The sequence below is a fragment of the Castor canadensis genome, chromosome 11 (genome assembly GCF_047511655.1).
Source record: "Castor canadensis chromosome 11, mCasCan1.hap1v2, whole genome shotgun sequence".
Classification (NCBI taxonomy): Eukaryota; Metazoa; Chordata; class Mammalia; order Rodentia; family Castoridae; genus Castor; species Castor canadensis.
This window is the reverse complement of record NC_133396.1, coordinates 1,286,465-1,314,037: the sequence shown is the minus strand read 5'-3', so window position 1 is coordinate 1,314,037 and position 27,573 is coordinate 1,286,465. Positions and strand designations below refer to the sequence as shown.

The 27,573-nt window shown below is 54.5% G+C and overlaps 3 protein-coding genes across 3 annotated transcripts; all 3 read right to left on the bottom strand.

Moving 5' to 3' along the window:
- Positions 1-40: 40 nt before the first annotated feature.
- On the bottom strand, positions 41-6,871 carry Mcrip1 (MAPK regulated corepressor interacting protein 1). The gene is made up of 5 exons (XM_074044873.1): positions 6,829-6,871; positions 2,150-2,199; positions 1,936-2,054; positions 1,068-1,169; positions 41-878 (listed from the first exon to the last, which is right to left on the bottom strand). The coding sequence occupies exons 2-5, from the start codon at positions 2,155-2,157 to the stop codon at positions 814-816; spliced, it is 294 nt and encodes a 97-aa protein (XP_073900974.1). The 5' UTR covers positions 2,158-2,199; positions 6,829-6,871; the 3' UTR covers positions 41-813.
- Positions 6,872-7,304: 433 nt separating this feature from the next.
- Positions 7,305-8,397, bottom strand: Ppp1r27 (protein phosphatase 1 regulatory subunit 27). The gene is made up of 3 exons (XM_020188158.2): positions 8,208-8,397; positions 7,955-8,105; positions 7,305-7,651 (listed from the first exon to the last, which is right to left on the bottom strand). The coding sequence occupies exons 1-3, from the start codon at positions 8,395-8,397 to the stop codon at positions 7,528-7,530; spliced, it is 465 nt and encodes a 154-aa protein (XP_020043747.1). The 3' UTR covers positions 7,305-7,527.
- A 5,165-nt stretch (positions 8,398-13,562) lies between these two features.
- Positions 13,563-26,001, bottom strand: P4hb (prolyl 4-hydroxylase subunit beta). Its single transcript, XM_020187891.2, has 11 exons — positions 25,771-26,001; positions 24,538-24,744; positions 22,598-22,731; positions 22,319-22,456; positions 17,500-17,604; positions 17,202-17,327; positions 16,760-16,960; positions 16,246-16,366; positions 15,936-16,117; positions 15,652-15,738; positions 13,563-14,512 (listed from the first exon to the last, which is right to left on the bottom strand). Exons 1-11 carry the CDS (start codon positions 25,919-25,921, stop codon positions 14,435-14,437), a joined length of 1,530 nt encoding a protein of 509 aa, XP_020043480.1. The 5' UTR covers positions 25,922-26,001; the 3' UTR covers positions 13,563-14,434.
- Positions 26,002-27,573: the final 1,572 nt, after the last annotated feature.

Here is a 27,573-nt window from a genome sequence, read left to right as displayed (position 1 = left end):
GTTGCTGGACAGGGGCCTGACAAGACTGCCAAGAAGCTCATCCCAGTGCCACCCGCCTTTATTCACGGACCTTGGGCTCCAGAGCCACATACACACTTGGCTCCAGAGGGCACAGGAAGAAAAAGGGGCCCTAGTGACCCTCCCAGCACACCCCAGAGAGCCAGGACAGGCCTGGCAGCACCACCCCTTCAGGGTCAGCCTTGGCACCCTGCCCAAGTGCACCATTTTGGTCACAGGGTGTAGACACCAGGAGGCCAGGCCTGATTGCTGGGGACTGTCCCAGGCCCAGAGCTTGTGCCATTCTGAAGCTGAGGCAAGGAAAGGGCAGGCTGGACAGTGGGGGGCAGGGGAAGAAGCTCCCCCTTGTCCAGGTCAGAGGCGCAGTCCATGGGGGGGTCCAAGATGGATGCAGTGGGGCTGCACATGTGCTACTTCCTGGTCATCTCAAGGACAAAACCAACCAGTCCCAGCAGCCTGGGAAACACAGGTCTCTCTTCTCCTTCCTGATCCTGAAGTGGCCAGGAACAGGGAGGTAGAGGGCAATGGCAGGTGACCAAAGAAGGGGTTGGGGCCAGGAACTCTGAGGGCGGGAAGGGCCAGACTCCTGCTCCCCCAGTGACAGGGGCAGTTTGAGATCTCCAAAGAGGAAAGGAAGGGACTCAGGGAGGAGGGGCAGGCCTTGGCCATCAATCCTGCTAGCCCACTAAGTATGGCCCCATTCCCCCTCCCGGGAGCAGGGCCCACAGGACAGGAGGAGACGAACATCAAGTGCACCCTGATCTTCCAGAGGCCAGGGGAGGGATGCTAGGGGCTCTAGGACTTCTTCGCATCCTGTGTGTTCCGGCGCTTCAGGTCACTCAGGTCAATGGGCTTGAAGGCTGCCGGGGAAGAGTGTGGGTGATGCTGGGTGCAGGCCTCCCATCCAGCCCTGGCCTCAGAAAGCTCTTAGACCAAGATGTCTTGGAACAGGATGATGGACGGTGCAGGCAGGAAGCAGTGGGAGAGGGAAGCAGGCTGGCTGGCCTTCCTGCCTCTGAGCCCCTCCCTCCTAGGACAGCCCCACTCACTCTTTAGGCTGGGGTTGGGGACCTTCTCCACATACTCCTCTACCAAGCCACGCTCGCCGCCTGACAGCTGGCTGCGCAGGTCTCGTTCCACACCCTGCCAGGCTGAGGCAAGCAAAGGACAACTGGGTCAGTTACTGGCAGAGTTCAAACCAGGAGAGCATCTTGTCTTGCCACGGGACCACCCCAGACCCTATTCTCCCTCAGAAGTGTCCTCTGCCCTTGCTCATCTGCCCCCTGCCAGCTGATAGTGTCCTCCAGTGTCCTGGCCCTCCCTCCTTCCCCTGGCAACTCTCTCTGCTCCTGTTCCTCCAGCAGGCCTGTCCCCTCTGTGCAATGGCCCACCTGACACTACCCTGGGCTTCCCAGAGCCACAGAGGGCAATGCATGTACCTTGGCTCTACCCTACCTTTCCCTGACCTCCCAACCTAAAAGTTCTAATCCCAGCCACAGCCACCTCTGGCCATGCCAATGCCACACTCTGGAACTTCTTTTTTTCTTTGCAGTACTAAAGTTTTGAACTCAGGATCTTATGCTTGCTAAGCAAACCCTCTACTGCTTGAGCCACTCTGCCAGTCACACTCTGTATTCATAGCGGGGTGCACCCCGTCCCTCAACAGCTCACTCCTCTTTCCACCAAATCCTCAATGCTAGAAATGACTCCAGATATTCCCTCTCCTGGGGTACTGTCCATTCCCCACAGCCTCCTCTTTGGCTGCCACTCTGTTACTCCTATTCTGCCTGGTCCCCCAAAGATGTGGGAGGGATAATGAGGCATCACCATCATGGCAGGCAGTGGAGACAGGAGAGGGCTCCAGGCTGGGAGACAGAGCGGCTCTAAGGATGAGCAGCAACAAGGTGGCACACCCACCTTCATAAATGAAGCGCACATTCTCCTCGTGGGCTGGGGTGAAGATCTCACTGCTGTTGGTTGGAGAGCGGGGGCTGCTGTTCCTCTTGCCGTTGTAGACGACTCTGGAGACAGGGGAGCTGGGGGGAGCCCCGCCATCACGATGGGGCTAGGCACAGAGTGGTGTGGGGCCCCCCACCCCAGGTAGAGGCAATCCCACCTGCCTAAGACCCACCTGGTCATTGCTGGATCCTCTGGTGCTCTGCTGCAGGATCCCCTCAGTCTCTGAAAAGGAAGCCCCAGGACACAGAAGTGGGACAGAGCATCATCTCCTCCAGTAGGGGGAGGGGGTGAGGGGCAAGTGTACCTCCTCCCTGTAAACTACTGGGTGGCCAGTGGGTTCTCAGAAATCCTGCACAGGCTACAGATGCCAGACATGAGGCCAGAGGGATGAGTCAGCAGACACATGCATGACTTGGAGCACTGAATCCATGATCTCGTCCACATCCCTACCCCATTCCTGTTTTCAGGTAGTGGCTGCCTCTCACAGCAGAACAGGGCCCAGGCATGCACTCCAGCTCCGCCCTCACTGGCTGTAGGATTCCACAGGTTGTTTCTGTTGAGCCTCAGCTTCCTGACTGTGAATGGGTCTGAACTTCCCAATGGTGAAGAGTACAGCACAGCCCTGAGGCTCAGTGGATGCTTGGCAAGTGGCCCAGCTTCCTGGTCCCCCAGGGCTGGAGTATGAGATGAGTCCGTGCCCCAGAGACAGACCCAAAGTAGGCCAGGAGGAAGGAAGTCCCTGGAGGAAGATGCCAGGACTGACCCAGTGATCAGGAACCTAGGGTGTCACCTAGTTACAGTCTCAGTCACCAGGTGCCGGTGGCTCACATCTGTAATCCTAGCTACTCAGGAGGCAAGAGATCAAGAGGACAGAGGTTCGAAGCCAGCCTGGGCAAACAGTTCAAGAGACCCTAACTTGAAAAAAAGCCCTTCATAAAAAAGGGCTGGCAGAAAGTGTAGGTCCTGAGTTCAAACCCCAATACTGCCAAAAAAAAAAAGCCTCAGTTTCAGCCTAGGAGATTTTTGCAGTCCTGGGAGGATCAACTTTTAGGGTGAGGTTCTTACAGTGGCCAACTGAGGACACACAGCCCCAAGGTGAGGAAGCTAGCCATGCATGGCTAGTCCCAAAAAAGGAATTGCTCCACAGGGGGGAATCCCAGATACCGGGAGCAAGGGAGCCCCTGAAGGAGGTTTTAGCACAAATGCCTTCCCTGCCCGTCCCAATGCTCAGTGGGGAGTTCCAAAGCACCAAGAGTGTGCAGCTGCAGCCCTTCACAAAGGGTAGGGGGCTGGGCACTTCAGGCTCTTCCTCTGTGGCCACTGAGTCATCACATGTGAAAGACCCAGCACAAATGAACACGGGCCCACAGGAATAAAACGGTGTAAAGTCAGCTTCCACTAGGACACCAGAGCCTGTGCCTCTCCTCAGGCCTGGCTCCTAGCCCAAGGCAGTGCTGAGTAGCCTGTGACTTCTTAGACTCCAGAGTCTTCCTCCCATGGACCTCCCCAGGTCACCAGCCCAGAATACCAGAGCACAGGGAAATCCCTCTCCAGCATGACAATGGCAGCGGGATAAGGTAGGTAAGCTCCAATTATGGACCAGGACAGAAATGCTCAAAGACCAGAAGGCTGGCCAGTCCATCTCACCTCCCAGGGCACGAGCTGCCTTCAGTTCCTGAACTGGCTGCTCCTTCAGGGGCTCCTGCACCCCTGGACTGCTTTCCTCTGGTGACTTTCCACCCTGTGCAGCCTCAGCCTCTAGGGGCCACAGCCTCGGATGGCTGCCTGGCTTGCATACATACTATGCCCTCTGCCTGGGTCTCTCTGCTGGCACCAGTCTGGCTGGCAGTGGTGTTTGCGTTTGGTTCAGCAAGGGAAACCTGAGCATGTTTACCAGCCAGGCCAGAAGCATGACTCCAGATGAGCAGGGTCCCTAAAGGGGTGGGTGTGGAGGGGCAGGACCACAGCAGGTAGAGTGGGCTGGGAGAATAGCACAGGCCTTCAGAAGCGTCAGGGAATGCCTAAAAGTCCCACCAAGCCACAGAGGACCACCTGAGGTCAAGCCTACTACTAAGCAGGCCAGGTAAAGGTGAGTGCTGCCCTGACTGAGGCCGACCATGGGACATAGAAGGGCAGGTGCTGCTGCATTTAGAGAGAGCAGCCATAGAGAACCCTACTTCAGAGGTCTCAAGGGCCCATCCTGCGTGCTACTCCCAGGTCTCCGTCTCCCAAGGCTACCACCAGAATGACGGCAAGAGAGGTCGGGCAAGCTCCACACTGACACTTCCCCGTCCTGTTTTCTTTGCTCTTTCTGTCACAACCATCTCCTCAACACGGGAGGGGTGTGTGTCTCAACATCTCAGCCACATATACCATACACATCCCATCAACTCCACAATTAACTTTTTTTCCATACCTTTCAAATTGGGTTGCACCTGACTCTCACTAACATGTCAAAGTTTGGCAGTGTTTCTTCTTTCTCAGTGGACCATAAAATGAGGCACAGCTCAGAATGGTGGCATCTCAGATCTGATGACCCTCAGTGCCAGGCTCCTGGCTCAAGGATCTCTCTTCCAAAGTCCTTCCACCAATATACTTCACCCCATCTGCCACCTACCCGCTGACTTGCACACCCCACCCTACTACATCAGCCTCCCCAGCTGGGGAGGGTGTGCATGGATAGCAGCAAGATCTTCCTCACCACGCACCAGCGGGATGCCCAGGCTCTTGGCTACCATCAAGCTCACAGCCCAAGTATTTCATCTGTTTTCTCAGGTGTCATCCGCTGCTATACCCCAGCCCCAATCCCAAAAAGTAGTTGGCCACAGAATCACCTTCCACCCCATGACCTTCCAGGCTGTGAACTTGGCAGGTCTTGACTGCTTGTTGACTGTCTAGCCCACAGGGCCATAAGGACCCTGGCCAGAGGCCATCCATCCTCTCTACTGTCTCCACATAAGTTCCTCTGGGCCACAGCATCCCCAGGGAATGGTCCCCAGGTCCTCCTGCTCTAATAAATATCAACTAGCCAGGCCCAGTGGCTCACTTCTGTAATCCTAGCTACTTGGGAAACTGAGATCAGGAGGATCATGGTTCAAGGCTAGCCTGGGCAAACAGTCCGTGAGACCCCATTTCCCAAAATCACAAGAACAAAATAGACTGGAGGTTTGGCTCAAGCAGTACAGTGCCTGCTTTGCAAGCTTGAAGCCCTGAGTTCAAATACCAGTCCCACCAAAAAAAAAGAAAAAAAAATATTTAAACACAGCATGTGAAACCACTACCTCCAATGAGGTCTCCATGGCTCTTTATCCAAAATAATGATGGACAAGGCTGCCCCATCCTGCAGCATCAACTGAGCAACACTAAGAGGGAAAGGGGCGGGGTGGGAGCATAGTTCAAGTGGTACTGTGCCTGCCTGGTAAGCACGAAGGTCCTGAGTTCAAACCCAGTACTGAGCTGGGCTCCAGTGGCTTTCGCCTGTAATCCTAGCTACTTAGGAGGCTGAGATCAGGAGTATCTCAGTTTGAGGCCAGCCTAGGCAAATGGGTTCACGAGACCCCATCTCCAAAATTACCAAAGCAAAACAGAATGGAGGCGTGGCTCAAGCAGTACAGTGCTTGCTTTGCAAACTCCAGTTTCACAAAAACAAAACAAAAAAGTTAACCACACTACTGGAGAGAGGAGGTAGAGAGAGAGAGAGAGAGAGAGAGAGAGAGAGAGAGAGAGAGAGAGAGAGAGAGAAAGACTGCTAATCATGAGCCAGGCCAGTTCTGAGTAAGTGGAGTGTAAAGCCAACTCACTTGTAGGCAGATGTGGAGGCCCAGAAAAGTACAGGGGATTGCAGAGACCACGCTGGTTGTGACAGACCCGGGCCAAGGGCTGATCACAGAAAGGGCAGCTTCCATCCCCCCAGCTGGACCAGGAAGAAGACACCTGACAATGGCCACGTTTCTTAGACCCCAGTGAAACCTCTAGGAAATAATTCACCAACCAAGCAGGGGCCAGAGGGTCAGCGCTGTGATAGGTACCACATGGATCTGGTGGTCCCTTGAAGAGTTCTATGTCCTGCCCACGGACTTGCCCTCCTTCCAGGACGCTGGCTGCAGATCGTCAGATCTGAGATGTGCCTCCTCCTGTCTGTCCGTTGGCACTTGGAAGCCTTCACATCCTCAACTCACCCCAAGTCCAGCCCCACGTCTCATCCTCTAAATGCCCTGGCCACTCCCTTACCCATAAACCCCTACTTAAAGCCCTCTGCCTAAAACGATCTTGCTCCCCCAGGAGGTCCAGCCGCAGGGCCACCTTTTCTGAGACAGGGACAGGAGACCTCCGGCCTGGACTGCTTTTGTCATTAGGGGCACGGGGTGCACGGCCACCACCCCATCCAGCCAGCACTGGGCAGTAACCTCAGGGGCAGGCCCTGGTCATGGGGCAGCACCACAGCCTCAGGACAGCAGCAAAGCGCGGAGGGCGGACAACGGAGAAGGAAACCCGGGAAAGGCCAGGCCGGCGCCTTCCAACAATCAGGAAGCATCCTCGGGAACATTCCCGGGACCTTGGGGACAGCGGGACACCTGTCCCCCTCGGGCACTGTGGACACAGAGGGCGGCCCGGAGCGCGCGCGTGGCCGGCGAGCCCCGGTGCTCCGGGCGGGAAAGGCGTCTCCGTGGCGGCCGCCGGCCACGTCCGCGCTCCGCCGTGGGCCCCGCAGCTGAGGACCGGCCGCAACCCTCCCCGCCCGTCCGGCCTGGCGACGAGGCGACACCAGGGCGGGACGGTGGGCGGACCAGTCATGGTCCCGCGGGTCCCGCGCCCGCCCCGCCCGGCTCCACCCCGCCGCGCCCGCCTCACCTCGCTCGCCTCTCCGCCGCCGCCGCCGCCGCCGCCGCCGCCGCCGCCGCCGCCGCCGCCGCCGCCGCCGCCGCCGCCGCCGCCGCCGCCGCCGGAGGGCCGACCGGAAGTGACGCGCCGCCGCGCAGGCGCAGACGGCGCCGGCCACGTGACTGCCGCGCGCGCGGGGCCGCGCGGAGCTCGGGGGTACGGAGGGGCAGTGTGGGACAAGAGATGGGGGCCCGGGCGGGGACGGAGACAGGGGACCCCGGGCGACCGGAAACCACGGGGGCCGGGGAGATGGAAGAGGGAAGCCAGGGGGCCGGTACAGGTAGAGGGTAGGTGTGGGAGAGCGCAGCTGGGAGACGGCAGACGGGCGTGGGCCGAGGTGTGGCGACCAAGAGGCTCTGGCCCAGGCCTTGTGCTGCCTGCACGGCCCAGCCCAGTGTGATGGCAAGGGCTTGCACTGGTCCCCAGTAATCAGGCCACCACCACAGTCTTGGGAATCATGTTTATTGAAAAAGTAAAAAGTGTCACCATAAAAAATTAACCTCAAGAAAAAAACAGGCCAGAAACATGGGTATAGGGGCAGGAGTCTCAAGGGACAGGTCTGGCCAGCTTGGCTGCTTCCCTGGCCCAGGGAATGCTCACATCCTGCCCCTTGGGGTGAGTTGCTAGCAACTTCTCCAGGGAGGCTGAGCCTGGGAGGGCAGGGCTGGCTCAGTCCATCCTGGTTCCTTTGAAGAGCTCCACCAGGTCCTTGAAGGCTGGGTCAATGAGGTCTGAGGGCAGGTCGCCGTCGTCATTGGCCGCGTCTCTATCTGCCCCCAGGGAGATGAGGTACCTGGGGTGCAAAGGGCAGCTTTGTTGAAGCATGCATAGCCCACCTCAGGACAGAGGGCTGGAGTCCTAGGGTCACCTGTTTGTTTTTTTCTAGGCAGAGTGAAGAGGAAGAAACTTGACTCGTTGGAAACTGGGCAGCTTTTCCAGCTTGTTCTAGTGTAGCAATAGAGTAGAAACGGCGCCAGAAGCCCTTAAGGTTCCTGCCCACCTTCAGGGCCATCTTTTGGGGACTCACACCTCAGAGATCAGTTGAATCCTGGAGGGATTGGGATAAGGGCCTCTGCACCCTGACCCACCCTCTCACCTGGCTATGTCAGGATACCCATCGCTGCAGGCAATGTGCAGGGGTGTCCAGCCTGTCTCATCACGCTGGTGAATGTCAGCCCCATATTTGACCAGCAACTTCACACACTCCAGGTTTCCAGAGAGTACGGCTTCATGCAGCGCTGCCAGGCCTGGGCAGGTCATGAAGGCAGAGGTCAAAGCTGGAGTCTTCTGCACTGGCTTTCCCCTGCAGCCCCCTAGACCCTTGACCTCTTCCTCTGGTGCTCACTCACCTGAGGGGTGGATGGTGTCCAAGGAGACTTTCCGAGCCCGGATAAAGCGTCCTATCTGCTCCAGGTCGCCCTGGCGGATGTGGTCCAAGAAGAGGACATCATTAGGGAAACGCACACTGCGATCAGCCAACGTCCGTCGGCGCCGCTGCTGGGGGCTGTAGCGGGCATAGCGTACAGTTCTGCTGGGCATTCTGGGGACTGGGGTGGGCTGCCCCTCTGGGGACCTAGGGCACGAGGGTAAAGAGAGCAGATCAGTGTGCAGGTTCTTGGGACTGAGAGACCTCACTTCCAGCTTATATAGGACTTGAAGAGCTATATAAAGCTGCGCAGTCATGCTTTTGGATGCGATTGGGGGGGGGGGCTGAAACCGAGCTGCTCCCCCGCCCCCCTCCCTGCACACAAGATCATGTTTACTGGCTCATCTTTCAGCCCACCTGTCACCGTGTCCAGCCAAAAGGGTCAGATCCTTCCTGGCTACTGCTCCTTGCCCCACAGCTGGACCTACAAGGTGCCTTACAGAGGGCAGAAGGAGGAGCCCATGAGGACAGAGCCCGTAAGGAGTGCCTTGGATGTGGACTCAAGGTCGAGGCAGATGCCAAGGGCATTAGGAGGGTCGAGGATAAGAGAATGGCTCACCTGTCTGCCTCCTGGAAAGTGAGGGGCTGCCCCTCCCCACGTCTTAGAAGCAATAGGCTATTGTGCTATGGAGGAGGCCCCAGCCCTGCCCACCACCCATCCATCACTTACCTTTTCCCATGACTTCTAGCACCCAGGAGGGTTTCCCTAGAACTGCCTTGAAGGCACAGCCTCCTGCTCAGAAACCTGTGGAGGCCAGGCTGGGATCTCGGCACTGCAGGCTCTTGGGCGGCCCTACCCCCATGCCTTGCTCGCTTCCGCTCCCCACACACTCACGATTCTGCCCATCACCCTTTCTCCTGACTCCAGGTTCTGGGTACACTGCCGATAGTGTCCAGTCTCCTCCCCGAAGAGAAGACCATTACCAGGTGGTGTGTTTCCTCTGCCCTCGGCCTGGGAAGGAGCCCACTCTGCCCATACCTTGGTCTCATGCTCCCAGCCTCCCACAGAGCTCACTGCTGGCTGCCCTCACTTTTGTGAGGTTGAGGTGGTGCATGTGGCGGCATGGGAGTCAGAAACATGACTGTGGGGTCAGGCCCAGCCCCCATTAGGTCCTGCAGGCTTCCCCTGCCCACTGGAAGCTGGCTGTTAAACCTGCCTGAACTGTCATGGCAAAGCATCACAGAGGGGCTTATTAAGTCTTCTCATGGCTCTGAAGGCTGGCATCCTGAGACCCAGGGGTTACCAGGGTGGGCTCCTTCTGAGGCTCTGAGGTAGGATCTGTTTCAGGCGCTCTACAACTCCTGGAGATCACTGCCATCCTGGTGTTCCTTGGCTTGTTGAAGCATCACCCACATGGCTTCTCCCTGTGTCTATGTCCAAGTTCCTCACAACACACACACACTCTTTTTTGGGTAGTACTGGGATTTGAACTCAGGGCTTTGTACTTGCTAGGCAGGTGCTCTACTGCTTGAGCCATGCCACCAGTACCCCTCCCCACTGCTTTTTGAGATCGGGTTGTTCTAGGTTGGTCTTGAACTTGTTGTACAGCTGGAGCTGGTCTGGAACTCATGGTTCTCCAGCTTTAGGAGGAAGGATTATAAGTGTGCACTACCATACCTGGCTGAAATCTGCCCTTCCTTTTTTTTTTTTTGTTTTTAAGAAAGCCTGTATCGGGACCTGGTGTCATAACAGTAACATAAGGGGGACAGCAAGGAGGGTGTTCCTCACATCTGCCCTTCTTATGAGGACACCATGACTGGTGTCCAGCATGAACTCATTTTAATCAATATATTAACAATGGCCTTATTTCCAAATAAGGTCACGTTGGGAAGTACTGGGGCATAACAACCCACCACAATGGCGAGATGCTCCAGGTGGCCACTGGAGGCCTGAATGACGCGGGGAGCTGGGGAGGCAGTGTGTTCAGTAGCAGGCCTTACATCATTAGGCTGGTCTCCAGCCAGCAAATCAAGTTATCAAGCGTATTACACACTCGGCAGGTGTAAAGCCGTGGGCTACGGACTACAGGACGGATAGCACCGACCGAGGCCTCCTTCCCTGGAGGGGGTTTCTCCACGTCTCTGTGCAAAAGCAGCTCAGGGGCTGCTGCTTCCAACACTTATGTGTCATAGCACCCTACAAACTCTGGCCAGGCCCTGGCCCACAGAGACTCTGCTGGGTGGGTCCAGAGCTCAGAGGGAAGTGCTGGTCAGCTGCAACTCCTGGTCACTTGGGAGGAGTCAGGTACAGGTTCTCCTGACTCATTTACAGGAAGCTGAGAGGCTTCAGGTTCTATACTCCAGCCAGGTGACAGACCCTCCTTTGATGTGAACATTGCCTTTTCTTGTGTTGTGGAAAAGTGCTGCCTGCACTCCTAGCTCAGAGGATCATATGAAAGTGAAGCTGCTACAAACACCGTGGCCAGGAGGACTGGCAGAAAGGCCTTTTCCAGCAGCAGCAGCAGCGACTGGTCCTCTGGGCATGCTGGAGCCGGGCAAGTCTGTCAGGTGAGGCTGTTGGTAACCCCATGAGGGAGCCCCCGTCCCTTCCTGCTAACAGTGAGCCGAGAGAGCATGGGGGGCCGGGCTTTAGGGTTTCTGTTTGGATCAGAGAAGGGTCTGGTCTCCGAAAAAAGTCTTCCAGCTGCCACAGACCCCCTAGAATGGCCTGACATGCCTTTGTTCCAGCAAGTTCCTGGAAAGGGCGATGGTATTCTGAGCCCCAGACGCTGGCTGGCACCTCTCCCCTTTGAGGTTTTCAGCAGGAGCAGGCCATGAGCTGTACAACCTGCTGTGGTGGACAAGGCCAACATGCCATCGGGACAAAGCCAGATAAGCTACTGATAAGCTCAGTAGCTTTATCCCCCATTTTTCTCAGGTGGTGTGAACCTGTGAAGTGACCTGGTTGATGTGATTTAAATTTTCTACTTTTTGGAAGACAAAACACTGATGCAAAAAGGTTACCTCCAAACTTTAAAAAGTCCAGAGAATGCCTCCACCACTGCTTTGCACAAAACACAATGAATACTAGGGGGCTGCAAGGAAAGTTGGCAAGGGTCTGTGGCAGGCCCAGTGGGCCAGGTGGGTTCTGAGGCCAGAGGACCCCTAGGGCAGGGCCTAGGTCTGGTATCTGTTTCTTTAGGTTCAATGGTTTCTCATACCTGAAGACAGAGAGAGAGGAGAGGAGGAGAGAGGGAGAGAGACTGGGAAGTCCCAGTTGCTAAGCCTTCCCTGCCTTCCCACAGAGCCTTCAAAGCTGCCTTGCTAATCCACCCGCCTAGCCAGAGAGGTTTTGGATACCACCCCACAGCCTCCTGGCATAGCCCAGGAATGCACTCATCAGCTGCCTCTGCAAAAGAGGAAAGGTATCCGTGACTCACTCCCCTCCCAGGAGTGCGTGATGGTGGCTGTCTGGTCCCTACTTTCTATGCAGAGGTCAGGTCCCTGCACAGCTGGGCAGCAGGATCACACACACTGTCTCCCAGGTAGGGAGCACAGCACATTCCTTTCAACTGCTCTCAGCCCTGCTGTCTTCGTTCCTCCCTTGGAGGCCCAATGTCTTCCCCTGTAGGGCCTCCGCTCATATTTTGGGGGACAGAGCTAACATCCTCCTATCCAACCTCCCAAGTGTGCCCACTTAATTATGTTTTTCTTCTTTTGTACTTGGGTTTGAACTCAGAGCCTCATACTTGCTAAGCAGGCACTCTACCACTTGAACCACTCCACCAATCCCCTTGTGTGCCCACAGTGGATAGTGGACATACCCCACTGTGTTGGCAGGACCCAGGCATCACTCTTCACCCCACCCCTGCTGAGACGCCTGGAGCCAAATTAGCCAGAAACCAGTTCTGACACTGGCCACTGAGAGCCAGTGATAGCAGCTGACAACAGGTCTTCTGCTAGCTGCACACTGCATAGTCCCATCAGGCACAAGCAGCCTTGGGCTTGTGAGGGCCTGTGTGGCAGGGCAAGGCTGGGCACTGGGGAGATGACCCACCTGTTCCCCTGGGCTGAGACCTCGGAGAGAACCACACTCAGAAAGTCGAGGTTGAGGCTGACAGCCAGGTTTGGCAGCAATGGCCCTCACCAGCCATCTGAGGCCACGAACATAGCGGAGGGCACCTAGGGGTCTTGGTGGCGCTGAAGGCTTTGCACTCCAGGAGACAAGTCAGCACAGAGGGTGGAACACAGGGCTTCTGGGAACCCTTGATATGGTTGTGCTGTCTGACCTCAGACCTCTGCGGGCCCCTTCGCCCACTCGTCCCATCCAGAACCCTATGACCATCCCAAGGCCTATTGGCTCTTGTGGGCCTCAGCGCTCCTGTCCCCACCAGCATGACTGAGGAAAGTCGAGAGCGTCGCTGCCTCTTACACATCAGGCAGCAGCTCAAGTCTGGGAAACTGATTTCACTTGTATTTTTTTCATGAACTATGAACAAGCCAAGGTTAAGTAAAGCTCCATTTTTTTTTTTCTTTTTGAGATTGGGTCTTGCTATGTACCCCAGGCTGGCCTGGAACTGAGATCTTCCTGTCTCAGCCTTTCTTTTTTTGCTATGCTGGGGTTAGAACTCAGGGCTTTGCACTTACAACACTTGAGCCACACCTCCAGCTTAGCCCATTTTCTAAGGGTCTCACTATTTAATCCAGGCTGGCCTTGAATCTGACATTCTGCCTCAGCCTCCTGAGTGCCCCCAAATTTGTCTTCAAGTTTCATTTTAAAAAAAACCAGGAAATGTCCTATTTTTAGATTTCTCCCCTCCCTTCCCCCCTCCCCCCAACCAGTGAATTGTACCCTTGGCCACCAGATGCTCATTTCTAGATTTGGTATCAACCTTGGCAACTCATTCACTTACCAATTCTTGAGGCCTGGAATTCCCATCAGTGTAGTGATGGCCCAGCAATGACCCAGCACATTCCAACCACGTCACTTGTGGCTGGGATAGCTGTACGTGGGGCAACGTCCACGGTTGTGATGGGGTTCACGTGCAGTCCATGTCATGACATCAGACACAGAAGGGAATGGCAGCAGCCAGGGCAATGGCCCGGATGGCAGGCGGTGGTCTGAGTGGCCTCCACTTGTCACGGCACATATACACCATCCATCCCAGGGCTGCACACACTCAGACCTCAGGCTGTGCATCGTGAGGCAGGTGTACATTTCTGCTTTTGTTAGGGCATTTCAACAAAAGACCCTGCCAAAGCCTGTGGTCTTCTTCAGGGTCAGAATTCCAGCCCAGCTCACATGGCTCAAAGAGGTCATAAAGCAGAGGTGACGATGGATAGTAAAATTTCAACTTTATTTGGCCAATGTGTTCAATTCCAATATTGTAGAAATGCCTGAAGAATGGTTAACATTTGATTCAGACCCAATATCCTTGGCCATCTTCCAGCCTGGGAATCAAGGGTCCTGGTTCTGCCTCCCACAGACCACACTGGATAAGAATCCAGTGGTTACGGAGCGATGTGCCCACAGCAGGCAGGCAGGGTAGTCCTGGCTTGGGGAGAGCTAGGGGGAGCAGTAGAGGCCTGTCCTGGGCCCAGTAGCCTGCAACTACTGTCCCCTCCTCCAAACATGGTAGGCCCACCCTGATACAATCCAGAGATCTGTTTAATCAAAAACTGCAAAAGCCAGGCTGGCAACACTGGCACAGGTGGAGGTGCAGCATGAGTGAGTCCAGCCTGGGTTCGTCCCTCCTAACACCAGGGACGGGAGTCTCCCAGGGAGACCCGGCCATGGTGGAACAAATACCCTGATGTCGAAAAATGTCTATACAAGTCCCACAGATGGAATTTTTTAAGCGATAGTATAAACCCCTCTACAGGAAAGACTTTACCAATGTGAGATCCCAACATTTTAGCGAGCACTCGGGACAAAACCCATGTACAAAAAGTACGTCACCATTTAAAAAAAAAAAAAAAAAAAAAAGTAGCCCACAGGTCGGGCTGGCCTAGAGAGGATCCCTTTCCAAAACTGAAAAGCAAAAGGAGACGAGTGTAAGCAAACACATTAGAATGAGTGTGGCTTCAGAAAGATTCCCTGGGTTCCGATGACGTGCCCTCCTCGGGTGAGGATCGGGCTCCGGAGGTATGGGCAGCTGGGAGCGCAGCCCACCGAGGTGTCGAGTTGGGTGCCCAGGTCTGGTTTCCCCATTACAGTTCGTCTTTCACAGCTTTCTGATCGTCATCTTCCTCCATGTCTGGCTCTAAGGCTTCTTCTAGGTCTAGGTCCTAAATTCAGGAAGAAAGGGGCAGTTATTAAAGGACCATGGCTGTGCAGCAGTATCCAGGTGAGGCTGACCAGCATACCAGGGACCAGTTGGTCATACACTGGACCCAGCTCCAGTTACAAGAGCAGCCCTGAGCAGGGCACAGGGTCTCTGTCTACAAAGCAGGATGCAGTAGAACCTCCTGAAACAGGAGCCCTGGGAAACAGCCCAGCTCTCAGACCTTCCAATGGCTGTGGTGCCAAGGTGTCTCCGACCAGAGGGTCTCTGACCTGACGGGTAACAGTCCCACTGCTAGCCCAAGTACAGTAACCACCAGGTACAGCTCATCCCTTTCCTATCCCAGGCTTTGTATGGCCTGCAATAGCAACTGGCAGCAGGAGCCATGGCCATCCTCCCTCAACAGGTCCCAACCCCCAGGGCTGCAGTGGCTCCTTTGGAACAGGTCTGCTTTCCCTATCTGCTTCACCAGCACCCTCAAGGGGCTCTTGCCGGTCCAACCACCATGTCCTTCACTCCTGTTTAAAATGTTCCCCATGGTGGTGGTTACTCGCTCCCACCAAATTCTCCTGATTTGTCCTCTGCTTCCTCCACAGTATTCACCACTATGGTCACTGGTCACACCTAAAGCCAGCACCTCCCACATGGACCCAGGCTGTCCCCAAAGGCTGGCCTGGGGTCTCTGTGACCACACTCACATCGTCATGGTTTGGACAGGACTGAGCTCCTAAGGGTCAGCCCACGTCCACCCTTGAATCTGGGGCCTGTGGAACACTGCAGTCACAAGTGGTCACATCAGCAAAGCATACACAGGGCTTAGCTGGCAGGCTGGACATCTGAGTCCAAATTAGCAGGGATATGTGGACACTGTGGGGCAAATGTGAGACTTCCCAATCCAAATCCGGCTTTCAAAGGCACCTTCCCAGTCCCTCCCTTGGGAAGAACTACAGTAGAGTCTCGGGAGCCCTGCCCTCAGCCATCCAAAAGAGGTGTGCATTCCCAGGTCCCAGGATGCACAGGTGCCTCCCCTCAAAAGGGACCACTCCAGCTCCCACATCAAACTCTAAGGCCAGCACCTCCCAAATGGACCCAGGCTATCCTGGGTTATCCAGGCTGGCCTGGGGTTTGTGTGACCACACTCACATCGTCATCCCCTGCCCCATCCTGGCCACCACTCTCCAAGAACTTCTTAAAACCGTCTAGCGTCCGCTCCCCGTTGTAATCGATGACCTGTGGGAAACAAGGGGATAGAGCTGGTCATGGCCCCACTGGACCATGCAGGTTAACAGCTGCTTCTGAAGAGGAGGCCCCTGTGGTCCCTCCCGACTCCTTCCTGGACCCAGGCTCCTTGGATGAGAGGGGCCCTAAGCTGGCATGGGAAACAGAACACTCCAGAGCCCCAGCAGAGCCCTGTTGGGAAGGCGCACCGTTCTGTCTGCACTTGCAGGGAAGAACTTTAGTGTGGGAAAGCTGTGCACTTTGACCGCCTCCACCTCGTTGGCTGTTGAGTCCATCTTGGCAATGACGATATTCTCATGATCCTTGTATGTTTCTCCCAGTTTATCCCAAATGGGGGCCAGCTGCTTGCAGTGACCACACCATGGGGCATCTGAAAGCAAAGAAGAGCTGAGGGCCATCCTAGACCACAGAACTGCCTGCAGACACTTGCACTGAGTTCTGTGCGCCTCACAAGCAGTGCTGGTGAAGCAAGCTGGGAAGCCAGAGACTTTCACTTACAGAATTCCACAAAGACATTCTTTTTCTCATCAAAAGCAACCTCTTCAAAGTTTTTCCCAACCAGCACTTTGACAGGCTGCTTGTCCCAGTCTTCAGGCAGTTCCTGGCTCATCAGGTGGGGCTGGAAGGCAGAGAAACCATGGTTAGGGACAGCGCTGTCCCAAGACTGCCAGAGCTGATGCTGCCAAGAACCTAACAAGAAAGTACTGAGTCTGCAAGGTCAGCCAATGGAAAGTGCAGAGAAGTGCCCTTATGACCTTGAAGCTACCTTGGTACATGACTGTACAGACAATTCAACAAGAGGGCTTCCCATGGTCCTCAAGGGTAGATGACAAGAATGGAAACCTCACACTATCATGGGCTCTGTGCTCAGGTTCTTATTCTTGTATTAATGTCTTCAGACTTTGAAGCTGAAGCTGTACGAAGCCTGAGACACTAGAACCCAGAGACCAGGGGTGAATTCTCTACTCTGTAAAACTAACTGTGGTCAGCACAATCCAGGCCTGGTGAGCACCTTGATCTTGCCATCCAGGAAGCGGTGGCAAAACTCTGTGATTTTCTCTGCCGTAAGTTCATCTGACTCTGGCTTGTACTTGGTCATCTCTTCCTCCAGGGTAATGAGCCGCACAGCTGGGCACTCCTCCTTCTTCAGACCGAAGAACTCAAGGATGCGCTGGTTGTCAGCATGATCACTGTCGATGAAGATAAACAGGATCTTGGGGAAGAAAAGGCAAATTGAGACAGGCTCCAGACAGGCTCCCACCCAAAAGCAACTTGTGCCCAAGAAACTACTCTCCTCCATATCAGACCCAGGGTGCCTGACCAAAGCAGCAGCAGGGAAAGCCTCATGGACTCTCTAACACCCACACCCAAAGAAAGCAGCTGTAGAGGGCTTGGCCTCTACCTCCTGGTATGAGCCCCATTTCCGCTGCAAGGTTGGAGACGAGGTGGCCCACCTTGCCCTTGAAGCCCTCGGCTGCTTTCTTGAAGTTGCTCAGTTTGCCATCGTAGTCAGAAACACTCTTGGGCAGGAAGAGCAGGATGTGCGTCTTGATTTCACCTCCAAAGATCTTCGGGGCCGTCTGTGTTACAAATGGAAGTTACTGGGCCTGAGCCACAAGCTAAGCTTTGGTGGCATTTTCTCAGTGGCCCCAAGACCACTGAACACCTAAAAACAGTGGTGACCGGCCTCCTGCCGGAGCTGGAGGTCTCTGCCGCACCGTCCACCCCCACTCAGGGTTGCAGGAGCCACACCTGCTCTGTGAACTCGATGACAAGAGGCAGCTGGTTGTGCTTGATGAAGTCCAACAGCTTCTCTTTTGTGACCTCTCCCTCAAAGTTGTTCCGGCCTTCATCAAACTGTAGACAGAAAGGGAGCTGTGAGCTTTACTGCTGTGAGTCAGTGCCACGGGACAGGTTCCCAGGCTTGGCCAAATACAGCATAGGAGAGTCCCAGCAATGGGGGCCAACACACTTGTTCTCTGACTGTCAAGACTGGACTTAGCTATCACCTTTCAACCAGCAGCAAGTCTACAAATTGGCTTCACATCCACAGCTCAAGCCCAGTGGCTCATGGTCCTTCAGCTGCTCTGACTGAAGGGTATGGGTGGCCAGACAGTCACAGGTATGACTGGATCCCATCCCTACAAGCCCACCGGAAACTGCTGCCTCTCCATCAGGCCAAGCCAGGGCAGGCCAAGTCACTGCAGAGATCCATGCACTCCATACAAGTACATGAAGCAGCAAAGTAGAGGCCTGCTGCAGACCAGAGCACGTGACAAGTAACACTGCCTTTGCCCACAAGACAGGAGCCTCCAGCTGCTGTGGGTTGAGGAGGAGGTCAGGTTTTATATGTTACCTTCCTCATTTCCAAGTTCTTAAAACAGCAGGTCACAAAATATGGTGTTTAAACCAGGGACCCTAGACCCTCTCAGAGTATCTGCATGGCCAAAGGTACTTTTTTTTTTTTTCTTTTTTGAGACACTATATAGCTCAGGCTGGCCTCAAATTTACAATCCTCTTGCCTCCACCTCCCAAGTGCTAGAATTACAGGTGCACACCAGCACGGCTTATTTCTGAGGTTTTTTTTTTGGTGGTACTGGGAGTTTGAACCCAGAGCCTGGTGCTTGGTAGGCAACCATTCTACCGCTTTTGCCATGCTCCAACTCTCTTTACTTATTTTTTAGATAGAGTCTTGCACCTTTTTCCCCCTGTGGCCAGCCTCAGACCTTGATCCTTCTGTTTATGCCTCCTGAGCTGGGATTAGATTTTTACCACCACAACCAGCTTTTCTTTCTTTCTCTCTCTTTTTTTTTTTTTTTTAGTGGTACTAGGGTTTGAACTCACACACTTGCCAGGCAGGCACTCCACCACTTGAGCCACTGCACTAGCCCTTTTTTGTACTGGGTATTTTTGAGACTATTCCTGAGCTGGCTCTGAACTGCAATCCTGATCTCTGCCTTCCAACCCGCTAAGATTACAGTTGTGAGCCACGGGTACCCAGCTACACCTACTTTTTTGTTGAGGTAGGGTCTTACTAACTTTCTGCCTGGGCTGGCCTCAAATTGCCATCCTCCCAATCTATGCCTCCTGGTTACCTAGGATTATAGGCATGAGCCACTGTACCCAGCCTTACTGCTAAGTATTTTTGATCCAGGTTGGTTAGATCAAAGGATGTGGTAAGTTGACTATACATATCTTTCCACAATGGCCAATTCCCTTTATGTTCCCCACAGAAACATTGGTTGGGCTGGGAGTAGAGCCCAGTGGCGACCACTTCCCAGCACAACGGTAGGTTACATCCAGGTGAAGCCGGTATACAACTCCATGGTAGAGTTTTAAGTAAGTACCCACTTAGCTGTATGTGGCCTGGTTGTGAATTAAGAAAGAAAAAACAAAAACAAAAACAAAAAAAACCCCACAAACCAGGCAGAGCACTGTGCTGTGCAATGCTCTCCACCTGAGTCCCAAGGGTAGAGGCTTTCATTTCCCCAAATCAGCAAATGTGGAGAGGAAAACGGGGTAAAAGGTGAAGCCAGGAGGCCCTTTGAAAGTGTCATTTAAACAGCTGCCAGTCAGGTACTCAGTAGAACCCAGACCTACTTTCCCCAGGTAAAATGCTGAGCTCCCGTCAGAACACCAAGTACTGTCTGGCCTGCCTCACCCTAACCAGGAACACAGCTGAAAACCTGTGTTGGGCTGCAATCCTGGTAATGTGGCTGGCCACATGGCACTTGTTCAGTCTACTTTGGTAAAAACAAATAGCTCCCACTTAGCTGTATGTGGCCTGGCTGTGAGCCTTACACAGAGACCACTGTCTCTTCCATGAGCCAACAGCGTCCTGCCAGGCCACTATGTTAGACTTCTGAAAAGGCCCGATACTATAGGCTGGTGGGAAGGCCCCTAGCCCCACACTCTAGCTTCCCAAAAAGAAAAAATGAAGTAGACATCAAAATAAATAAACTCAGAATCCTATAGGCCAAACACTGTACCCAGTGGCCCTGACTGGCTGCCCTAGCACTACAGCTCTGTTTCTCAGCCCTGGCCGCTCCACCACTCTCCAGCCAAGATGGAAAGAAGCAAGCAGCAGGCTGGTCTGCCTGGTCCCACTGGGGAAGTATCTGGCACTGTCATGCTGCCACCAACGGTCCCCAGGCAGACAGGAAAACCCAGATCACTTGGTGGAAGGACGTTTAACATCCTGAAGGAAGAGGAACAAAGACAAAGAAAATATATTTGGTGGAGAAATAGGGAGTGTGGGTACAGCTGCAGTCAGAGATCCAAATGGACTCTAGTGTCATCCTCCTCTGTCTGATTCCAGATGTGTACCCTATTGACCCTACAAAACAGCTACTGGTAAGCAAGTCCATGGCTTTGCTGAGCCCCTGTGGCAATTCACCATCATGGATGTGTGAGCATTCTGAGTGCAAGAGGAAGTACCACCCACTAACCAGCCTCATCCCTGAATGGACACCAGACAATCTAGGCAGAAAAACCCCACACGTAGAAGGCATGCATGGCAGCACACACCTGTAGTCTCAGCTACTCAGGAGGCTGAGGCAGGACAATTGCTTAAACCCAGGAGATTGAGGCCACCCTGGGCAGCATAGTGAAGACACTGTCTCAAGAAAAACCGACAGCCTGTACAGCAAGTCTACTGTGAACTCCATTCTTTGAAGGAAAGAACAAGAAATGATCCTTCTAACCTCCAAGGATCTGCGATCACCAAAACCATCCATGTCGTGTTAAGACAGTCACCCAAACACAGGGCGAGGTGTAGATGAACTCAGGGAAATGTCTTTACAACCTCAACTTTAGAATGAGATTCGTGATTTTCTAATATTCCAAAAAGCTTTTATGCTATCTGCTTAACTCAGTACTTCCTGATTTTTCTAGTCAGGCATCAAATTAACATTCCCTAGGCATGTGTGCAAAGACAATTGGTAATTCAGTAATTCTGTTCCCTTTAGGAGACATGAGCACTTGTATGAGTGGAGTGTCAGGTGGCTGGAGTTCTGAGGATGGGGTTGGAGAAATGGCTAAATGCCAAGAACAAGGACACAGAAAGCCACGGAACACTCACTCATACTCCAGTAGTTGTTGGGAGAGGCTTCCTGCCCTCTTCCCAGTCCCAGAAGTGCCAGATGCTCAGGCCTTACTACAGAGCACTAACTGGTCCTACACCTTAACCTTTCTACTTTTTGGCAAAACTGGGATTTGAACTCCGGCTTTGTGCTTGGTAGGCCAGGCACTCTACTGCTTGAGTCACAGTTCTAGCCCCAGTGTCACTCAGACCCTTGCCTGGGAAGCAGTTTCAGAGGTGAAAAATACAAAAAATGACTTCAGGTGTGAGGACAAGGTTTCCAAACCAAGTGTCTGCTGTCAGAAACACTGCAACCTTCCTGATTACAGTCTAGTATCATTCTGCTCTGCAATCTTCCTCCTTCTGGAAATAGGACGGGATAACACTTCGAAGGTCTACCCTCAACTGAGGACACACCCGACCCCTACTCGCTCGTCTTTGCTTCCACAGAACTTTTTCTACTTTTCTCCTGGATTTCTCGTTACGTGGGTGGCCTTAACCTACAAGTACACACATCTGGTACAGTTATTCTCCAAAAGCACCAGCGCAGCCAAAGAAACCCAAGAGCCCCATCAGGAACACTACAGGCACAGCGCTTCCTGTGTCCCTGTAACAGGCAGAAGCAAGAGAAGTCTTGCTTCTAACGAGGAAGGTGCCAGGCCAGCAGCAACAGTTTTAAGGGGGACACAGGAGGCGTGGCTTTGCCAGGCAGGCGGGAACATACACAGAGGAAGCAAGCTGTGTGGAGTGAGGAAAGAGTTCTGGAGATTGACTAATCCTGAAAATAGGACATATTACATTCACAGTGCTGTGAATGTAACTAATGCCACCAAATTAGACACTTAAAAGGCCAACTGTTCTATGTGTCTTACCACAGTTTAAAGTAAAAAGCTGGGCTGAAAGCATGGCTTAAATGGTAGATTACCTGCCTCCCAAGCAAGAAGCCCTGTGTTCAAATCCCAAATACAAAATTTATCAAACAAAAAGCTATTCGTTGGCTGGGTGCTGGTGGCTCACACCTGTAATCCTAGCTACTTAAGAGGTGGTGATCAGGAGGATCACAATTCGAAGCCAGCCCCAGGCAAGTAGTTCACAAAATCCTATTTCAAAAAACCCAACACAAAAAAAGGGCTGGTGGAGTGGCTAAAGTTGTAGACCCTGAGTTCAAACCCCAGTACTGAAAAAGAATTAAAAAAAAAAAAAAAATCCCTACTAGTCAAAAGAACACCCTGTATCTTTCAGGAGACCCAGAATGTTGACTGCCACAGGAAGCTGGGCAATAGTCCTGCTCTCCAATGTCCAAAGACCACAGTGTGAAATGGCTGCCGCAATATGTCTCTGAGAAGGCAGAACCAGGACCCTTCATAACCTTCATAACCACATCATCAGCCCAGTTCTGAGGCAAGGTTCTCTTAGCAATCAAGAAAGCAACACTACCCCTGCAGACCAACACCTGAATTGCCCCGGGAGGAGCTACCCAGGGTCACTCACCTTCTTCAAAAGGACTACCCCATCTTTGTTGAGCTGGTATTTGGAGAACACATCACTGTTGGATGTGATCCCAAACGGTATGTCATCAATGGCCTCTGCTGCCAGCAAGAACTGCTTGGCAAAGTCTGACTCCACGTCCTAGAAGAAGGAAATCAAGAGGTGACCACACACCCCAACACTGAAGAGGCCACCCAGCACAACAGCAAGCAGACATCATGGTGCCCAGGTGTTGGGATCCTCCCTCAAGAAGGAAAAGAGACATGGAGCTCGAAAGTTTACCTTAAAGAAGCCAATGACAGCCACCTCGTTGGACTCCACCAAGGACTCAGCAGCTGCAGCATCAGACAGGGTGGTGGCAGCGGGGCCTGTGCGCTTCTTCAGCCAGTTCACAATGTCGTCAGCTTCTCTGCCAGCTACACCCCAAACAAATGCAGATTTTCCTATGAAATGGTGCCGCCCTCCCTGCCTGGCCCATTCATCTGAGCTCTGCCCAGTGAGCTGAAGACCCTTAGAGCAAGATGTGTCCATACAGGGAAGCCCTGAGCCTGGCTACTCACTTCCTGCTTCCAGCACAAGGTTACAGCTGTGCTTTAGAAGGGAAAAGTGGTCTCCTCTGGGAGAGAGAAGATTACAAACCAAGTTTCTCCAGTAATCCCTCTGTATTTTCTAAATTTCATTAAACTCACACCCACCTTCTCCCACAATGCCCTCACACCAGGGTGAGCCTATAGAAATGGGGTTAGTGAGCCTCAGTGCCAGTTCTGCCACCTTAAAAACAGGCTCAACCTGACCCTGCCTGACACCCTCATGTGGGCCAGGTGTTCCTGTCCAGGGCCTGCCCTATCCACCTCTCAGACCAGTAAGAACCAGAGAAAGATGGCACTTTTTTTTGGTGGTTCTGGGGTTGAACTCAGGGCCTCACACTAGGCAGGTGCTCTACCACTTGAGCCACTCCACCAGCCCAAGATGTATACCACCTAAAGCAGACACAATGACGAAGAGAAAGACTGCTCTCTGTCAAGGTGCAGGATAGTGAAGCCACTCTTTCCTCTCCTGTGCTGGACTACCTGGGCTGACCAGGGCCAAGCTGCCCATTTAATTTATCAGGATTCTGCGCTCAATGGCAAGGAAAAGCTGAGTTGCCAGTTACAAGAGACTGAGAAACAGTCATCTCATCTACAAGACCCAGGAATTAGTGGAAAACCACAGTAACTGCGGATAACACCCTCTCCATTCTAACAGTAAACACAAATAACACAAATAAAAAGTAGAGATCAGATAGCCTAATGAGGTGACCAGAGTAGCTGACAATGAACAAGATGAGACTGCTTAAGGGGACATTTCATTAATACTGGACAAGCTGGTTTCAGACTGCCCACCACATGGGTCTGACAGAAGATCCACAGACCTGATTTTTAGAGACACAAGAGTCTTTTTTTGATAGGTACCAGTGGCTTACGCCTGTAATCTTAGCTACTTGGGAGGCTGAGATCAGGAGGATCATGGTTTGAGACCAGCCCAAGCATAGTTTGTGAGACCATCTCCAAAACAACCAGAGGAAAATGAACCAGAGGTGAAACTTCAGCAGTAGAGCACCTACTTGGCAAGCGTGAAGTTGAGTTCAAACCCCAGTTGTGCAAAAAAAAAAAAAAAAAGTCTTCTTTTGTCCCCAGTGACTGGCTTGCCTACATTGTCTAACCTCCATGAAAACTGCTTTAAAAGTGGCTGGGGCTTGAATTTGTGGTCTGTGGCTGCCAGCTGTGATGCTGTGCTGGTGACAGGCTGCCCTTATGGAGTGGTGCAGTGAGAATCAGAGGAGTGCTTGGTTTGGTGCTGACATACTGCAAGTGATAGTTGGCAAGCATCGCCTAAGTATTATGGCTACACTGTTGCTCCTGGAAGCTCTGATGGCTGGGAGCCCTGTGTGGTCAGAGTGGCATGGTCCTTCTCCTCACTGATCAGTCATCAGACAAGCCTCAGACAGAGACCACCAAGGATGTCACTGCAGACAAAGCTCTCACGATCCAAGAGCAACTTTATCAGGGACAGAACCTTCCTCATAGGACCTTCAGGTGTGGAAGTAGATGGAGAACCCAGTCGAGCAAAGGATCCCCACCTCTCGTACACACCACAGGCTGAGCTTTCAGTTAGGTTAGCTTTGAAAGCCTGCAGGCAAATCCCTCAGCAAAGACAATTAAAGGGTAGTGCTGCAGTCACACCTGTGTACTCCTTGGGGGAGGCCGTGTCTCCATTCTTGAAGAACTTGATTGTAGGATAGCCACGGACGCCATACTGCTGGGCCAGGTCAGACTCTTCAGTAGCATCCACCTTTGCCAGTCGAATCTCTGAACCTTCTGCCTTCAACTTCCCAGCTGCTTTGGCATATTCAGGAGCCAGAGCTTTGCAGTGGCCACACCAAGGGGCATCTGAAAAAGAAAGCAGGACGCTGGAAAGCAGTTCTTGATTCAGACCCACTGCTTCCCCTTCCTTCTCCTTTGTCCTCCCTTCATAAAAACCTTAGCACACCAAGATAACCCCTTGATGCACACACGAGACTGGGCTGATAGCTGGTGCTCTTGGGCAATACCGGTACAGAGGCCACGAGTGCCAAACGAACACCAACCCCCTACTCTGCCCAGTCGCCAGCAATACAAGAAGACAAGTCCTGTAATGCAGGCAACCGGGGTCAGTGTTTCTCTAGGATTTCCCTTTAAGAATCCCGGGAAGGGGTTGGGGGTGTGGCTCAAGTGGTAGAGCGCTTGCCTGGCAAGTGCAAAGGCCAGGAGTTCAAACCCCAGTGGTGCAAAAAGTGAATCAATAAATCAATAACCAAATCCGGGGTAGGTCAAGAGGTCGCTGGCCCAGCCCTGTGCTAACGATGTGTGCACACCTAGGCTGCTCTCCAGCGTGGGAACTGACAATCTGTCAACCCAGACAGCAGGTGTGTCGGCCGTAAGCGTCCCAGGGCAGAGGGACCTCTACGTGGTGGGGAGCCATGGAGGCCTGGGGGCGCGGGCAGGACAGGGCATTTCTCGGCCAGCTGCCCTGACTTTGCCGAGGCTCGCACAAGTGCATCCTGTGTTTCCTGGCTAGCAGGGCTCGTGCCATGCGGACGTCGGGCACAAAGACACCTTCCTGGCTCCCAGCCCGGCCGCCACTCTCAAGGAGCCCTGGACACCACGGCGTCCAGCGCGGGCAGGAAGGATGCCCGGCGCGAGGCTGGGAGCGCCAACGCTGACAGTCGGGGCGCCCAGCAAGTCGCGGCCCGGGACGGGGCAGGCCGTCCTCTGCGGGGCCAGCCGGGACATGCGGGCCGCGAGGCGCCCGGACGCCAGGGCCCGGACGCGCGGGCAGTGCCGGGCGACCCCGACGGCAGCCCGGGGGCCGGCGAAGCAGCGCCCAGCCCAGCCCAGCCCGCCCGGCCGGCCGGCCAGGCCCCGGGGCGCACTCACAGAACTCCACCAGCAGGTACTTGTGCGCCGCCAGCGCCTCCGCGAAGTTGCTCTTCTTCAACACCAGGACATTGTCCTCCTCCTCGGGGACGTCGGCACCCACCCGGGCCGCCACGGCCAGGGCCAGGAACAGCAGAGCGCGGCTAAGCATGTCGGAAGCCTGCAGCGGGCGGGGCGCTTCGGTCGGCGCCGCCGGGACAGCCAAGGCGACGAGAGCGCGCACCGGTCCCGGCCTCGCCTTTATAAATCCTGCACCGGGAGCGCGCCTGTCCCCCACCCCAGCTCGAGCACCGCCTTCGCGCGCACGCGCCGTCCGCCGCCCTCCGATTGGGCAGCTGGCTGTGGCGTCCATCCTCGCTGCGCTCGGATTGGATACCCTTGCTAGGGCCGGCCCTGGAGTCGGAAACGCCGCGAGGGGGCCTCCCTTGTCTAGCCCAGGATTGGCTAGCATGCTCGCGCTCACTCTTTTCCCCAGTCTGTGATTGGCTCCTGGAGGAGAACTTTCTCTCCCTCGACTTCTCACTGGTGAATTTTTTCCCACACCTTCGGTGGCTCTGGAATGGTTGTTGCTTTCGGCTGCCCGGACTCTCTGGCTCCTGATTGGCTAAGAGGTGCGCGCACCCTGCGCGTTCCTTTGTGGAACGTGGCAGTGGAGCGGTGTCCCCGATTGGGGGGCGGGGCTACGCCTGCGCCCCCGAAACCCCTCGTGTTGCATTCTGACTGGACCGCGTATCCGTAACTGGCGCCGCCCCCGTTTGCTCTGATCGGAAACTGAAGGGACGCAACTTCCGGCGCGCGTGCGGCTCGTGCTGCGCCTGCCCGGGAGCTGGAACTCGGTGTCGCGGGTCCTGTTGAAGCGCCGTCCGAAGTGCTGGCTGCACAGTGGCGGCCGCGCCAGTTAGGGAGTACGCCCGGGAGGTGGGCACCCCGAGGGACTAGCGTGGCGTTCGCGGCCAACGCCAGCGAGCGGGTGTCGCGTTCCGCAGGCGCGAGCCGCCCTGCTTGGTACCGTTTCTGGCTCTGGTTGTCGGAGCGCATTCCAAGACCCTCGCTTCCTCCATGGCGAGGCCGAGGCCCCTGTGCGCGGGGAGGCTGCGCCCGAGAGCCCCGTGGGGTGCAGTGCGCGCCCTGGGAGCCGGGGGTCGGGGCATGGAGGATGAGCAGTGCCTTTTTAATGGCTCTTCCTACTGGCTTCAAGTGGAAATGGCACTTGACGTGCACTGAACTAAGTCAGTGCTCTTTTCCGTAGCTGCGAGAAGCTCTGGATTTACGGAGCAGCTCACGTTCAGGCTGTTGAGCTCTTCACTGCAGAGCCGCCCGCCCTCCCCTTCCCGCTGCTCAAAGCCGCCGCCCCTTCGACGCGCTTTCGCTCGCTGTTCCTCGCGCGTCCGTCCGCTTGCAGAAGCACCCGAGAGCGTTAAAGCTCACCGGAGACAGCGCCTACTCCCATGTTAAACTGTCCCAGCGTCGTGTTTTCCGAAATGTGCAAAACGCAGGGGAAATCGCTTTCGTGCCTGAGTTTGTTGACCCCTTGTACTTGGGCGCATGCACATGTCCCACCTTTCCTAGTGGATCTCAGCTGAGATTCGAGTCCTCGCCTCCGGGACCAGTGCCCTGTGCCCGCCCCACGCCTGCGCGGTCGAACAAAGGCCACAGATGCCGGCTGTGGCTGCTGGGAGACTTTCCTGCTTCCCGGGGGTGCCCTTAACAGGCCCAGGACAGCTATGAACGAGTGTGCCCTTCGAGGGCCCCGCCGGGATACTGGCCTCCTTCCCACCTCAGCAGGCCCTTGGCCAGGCGCTT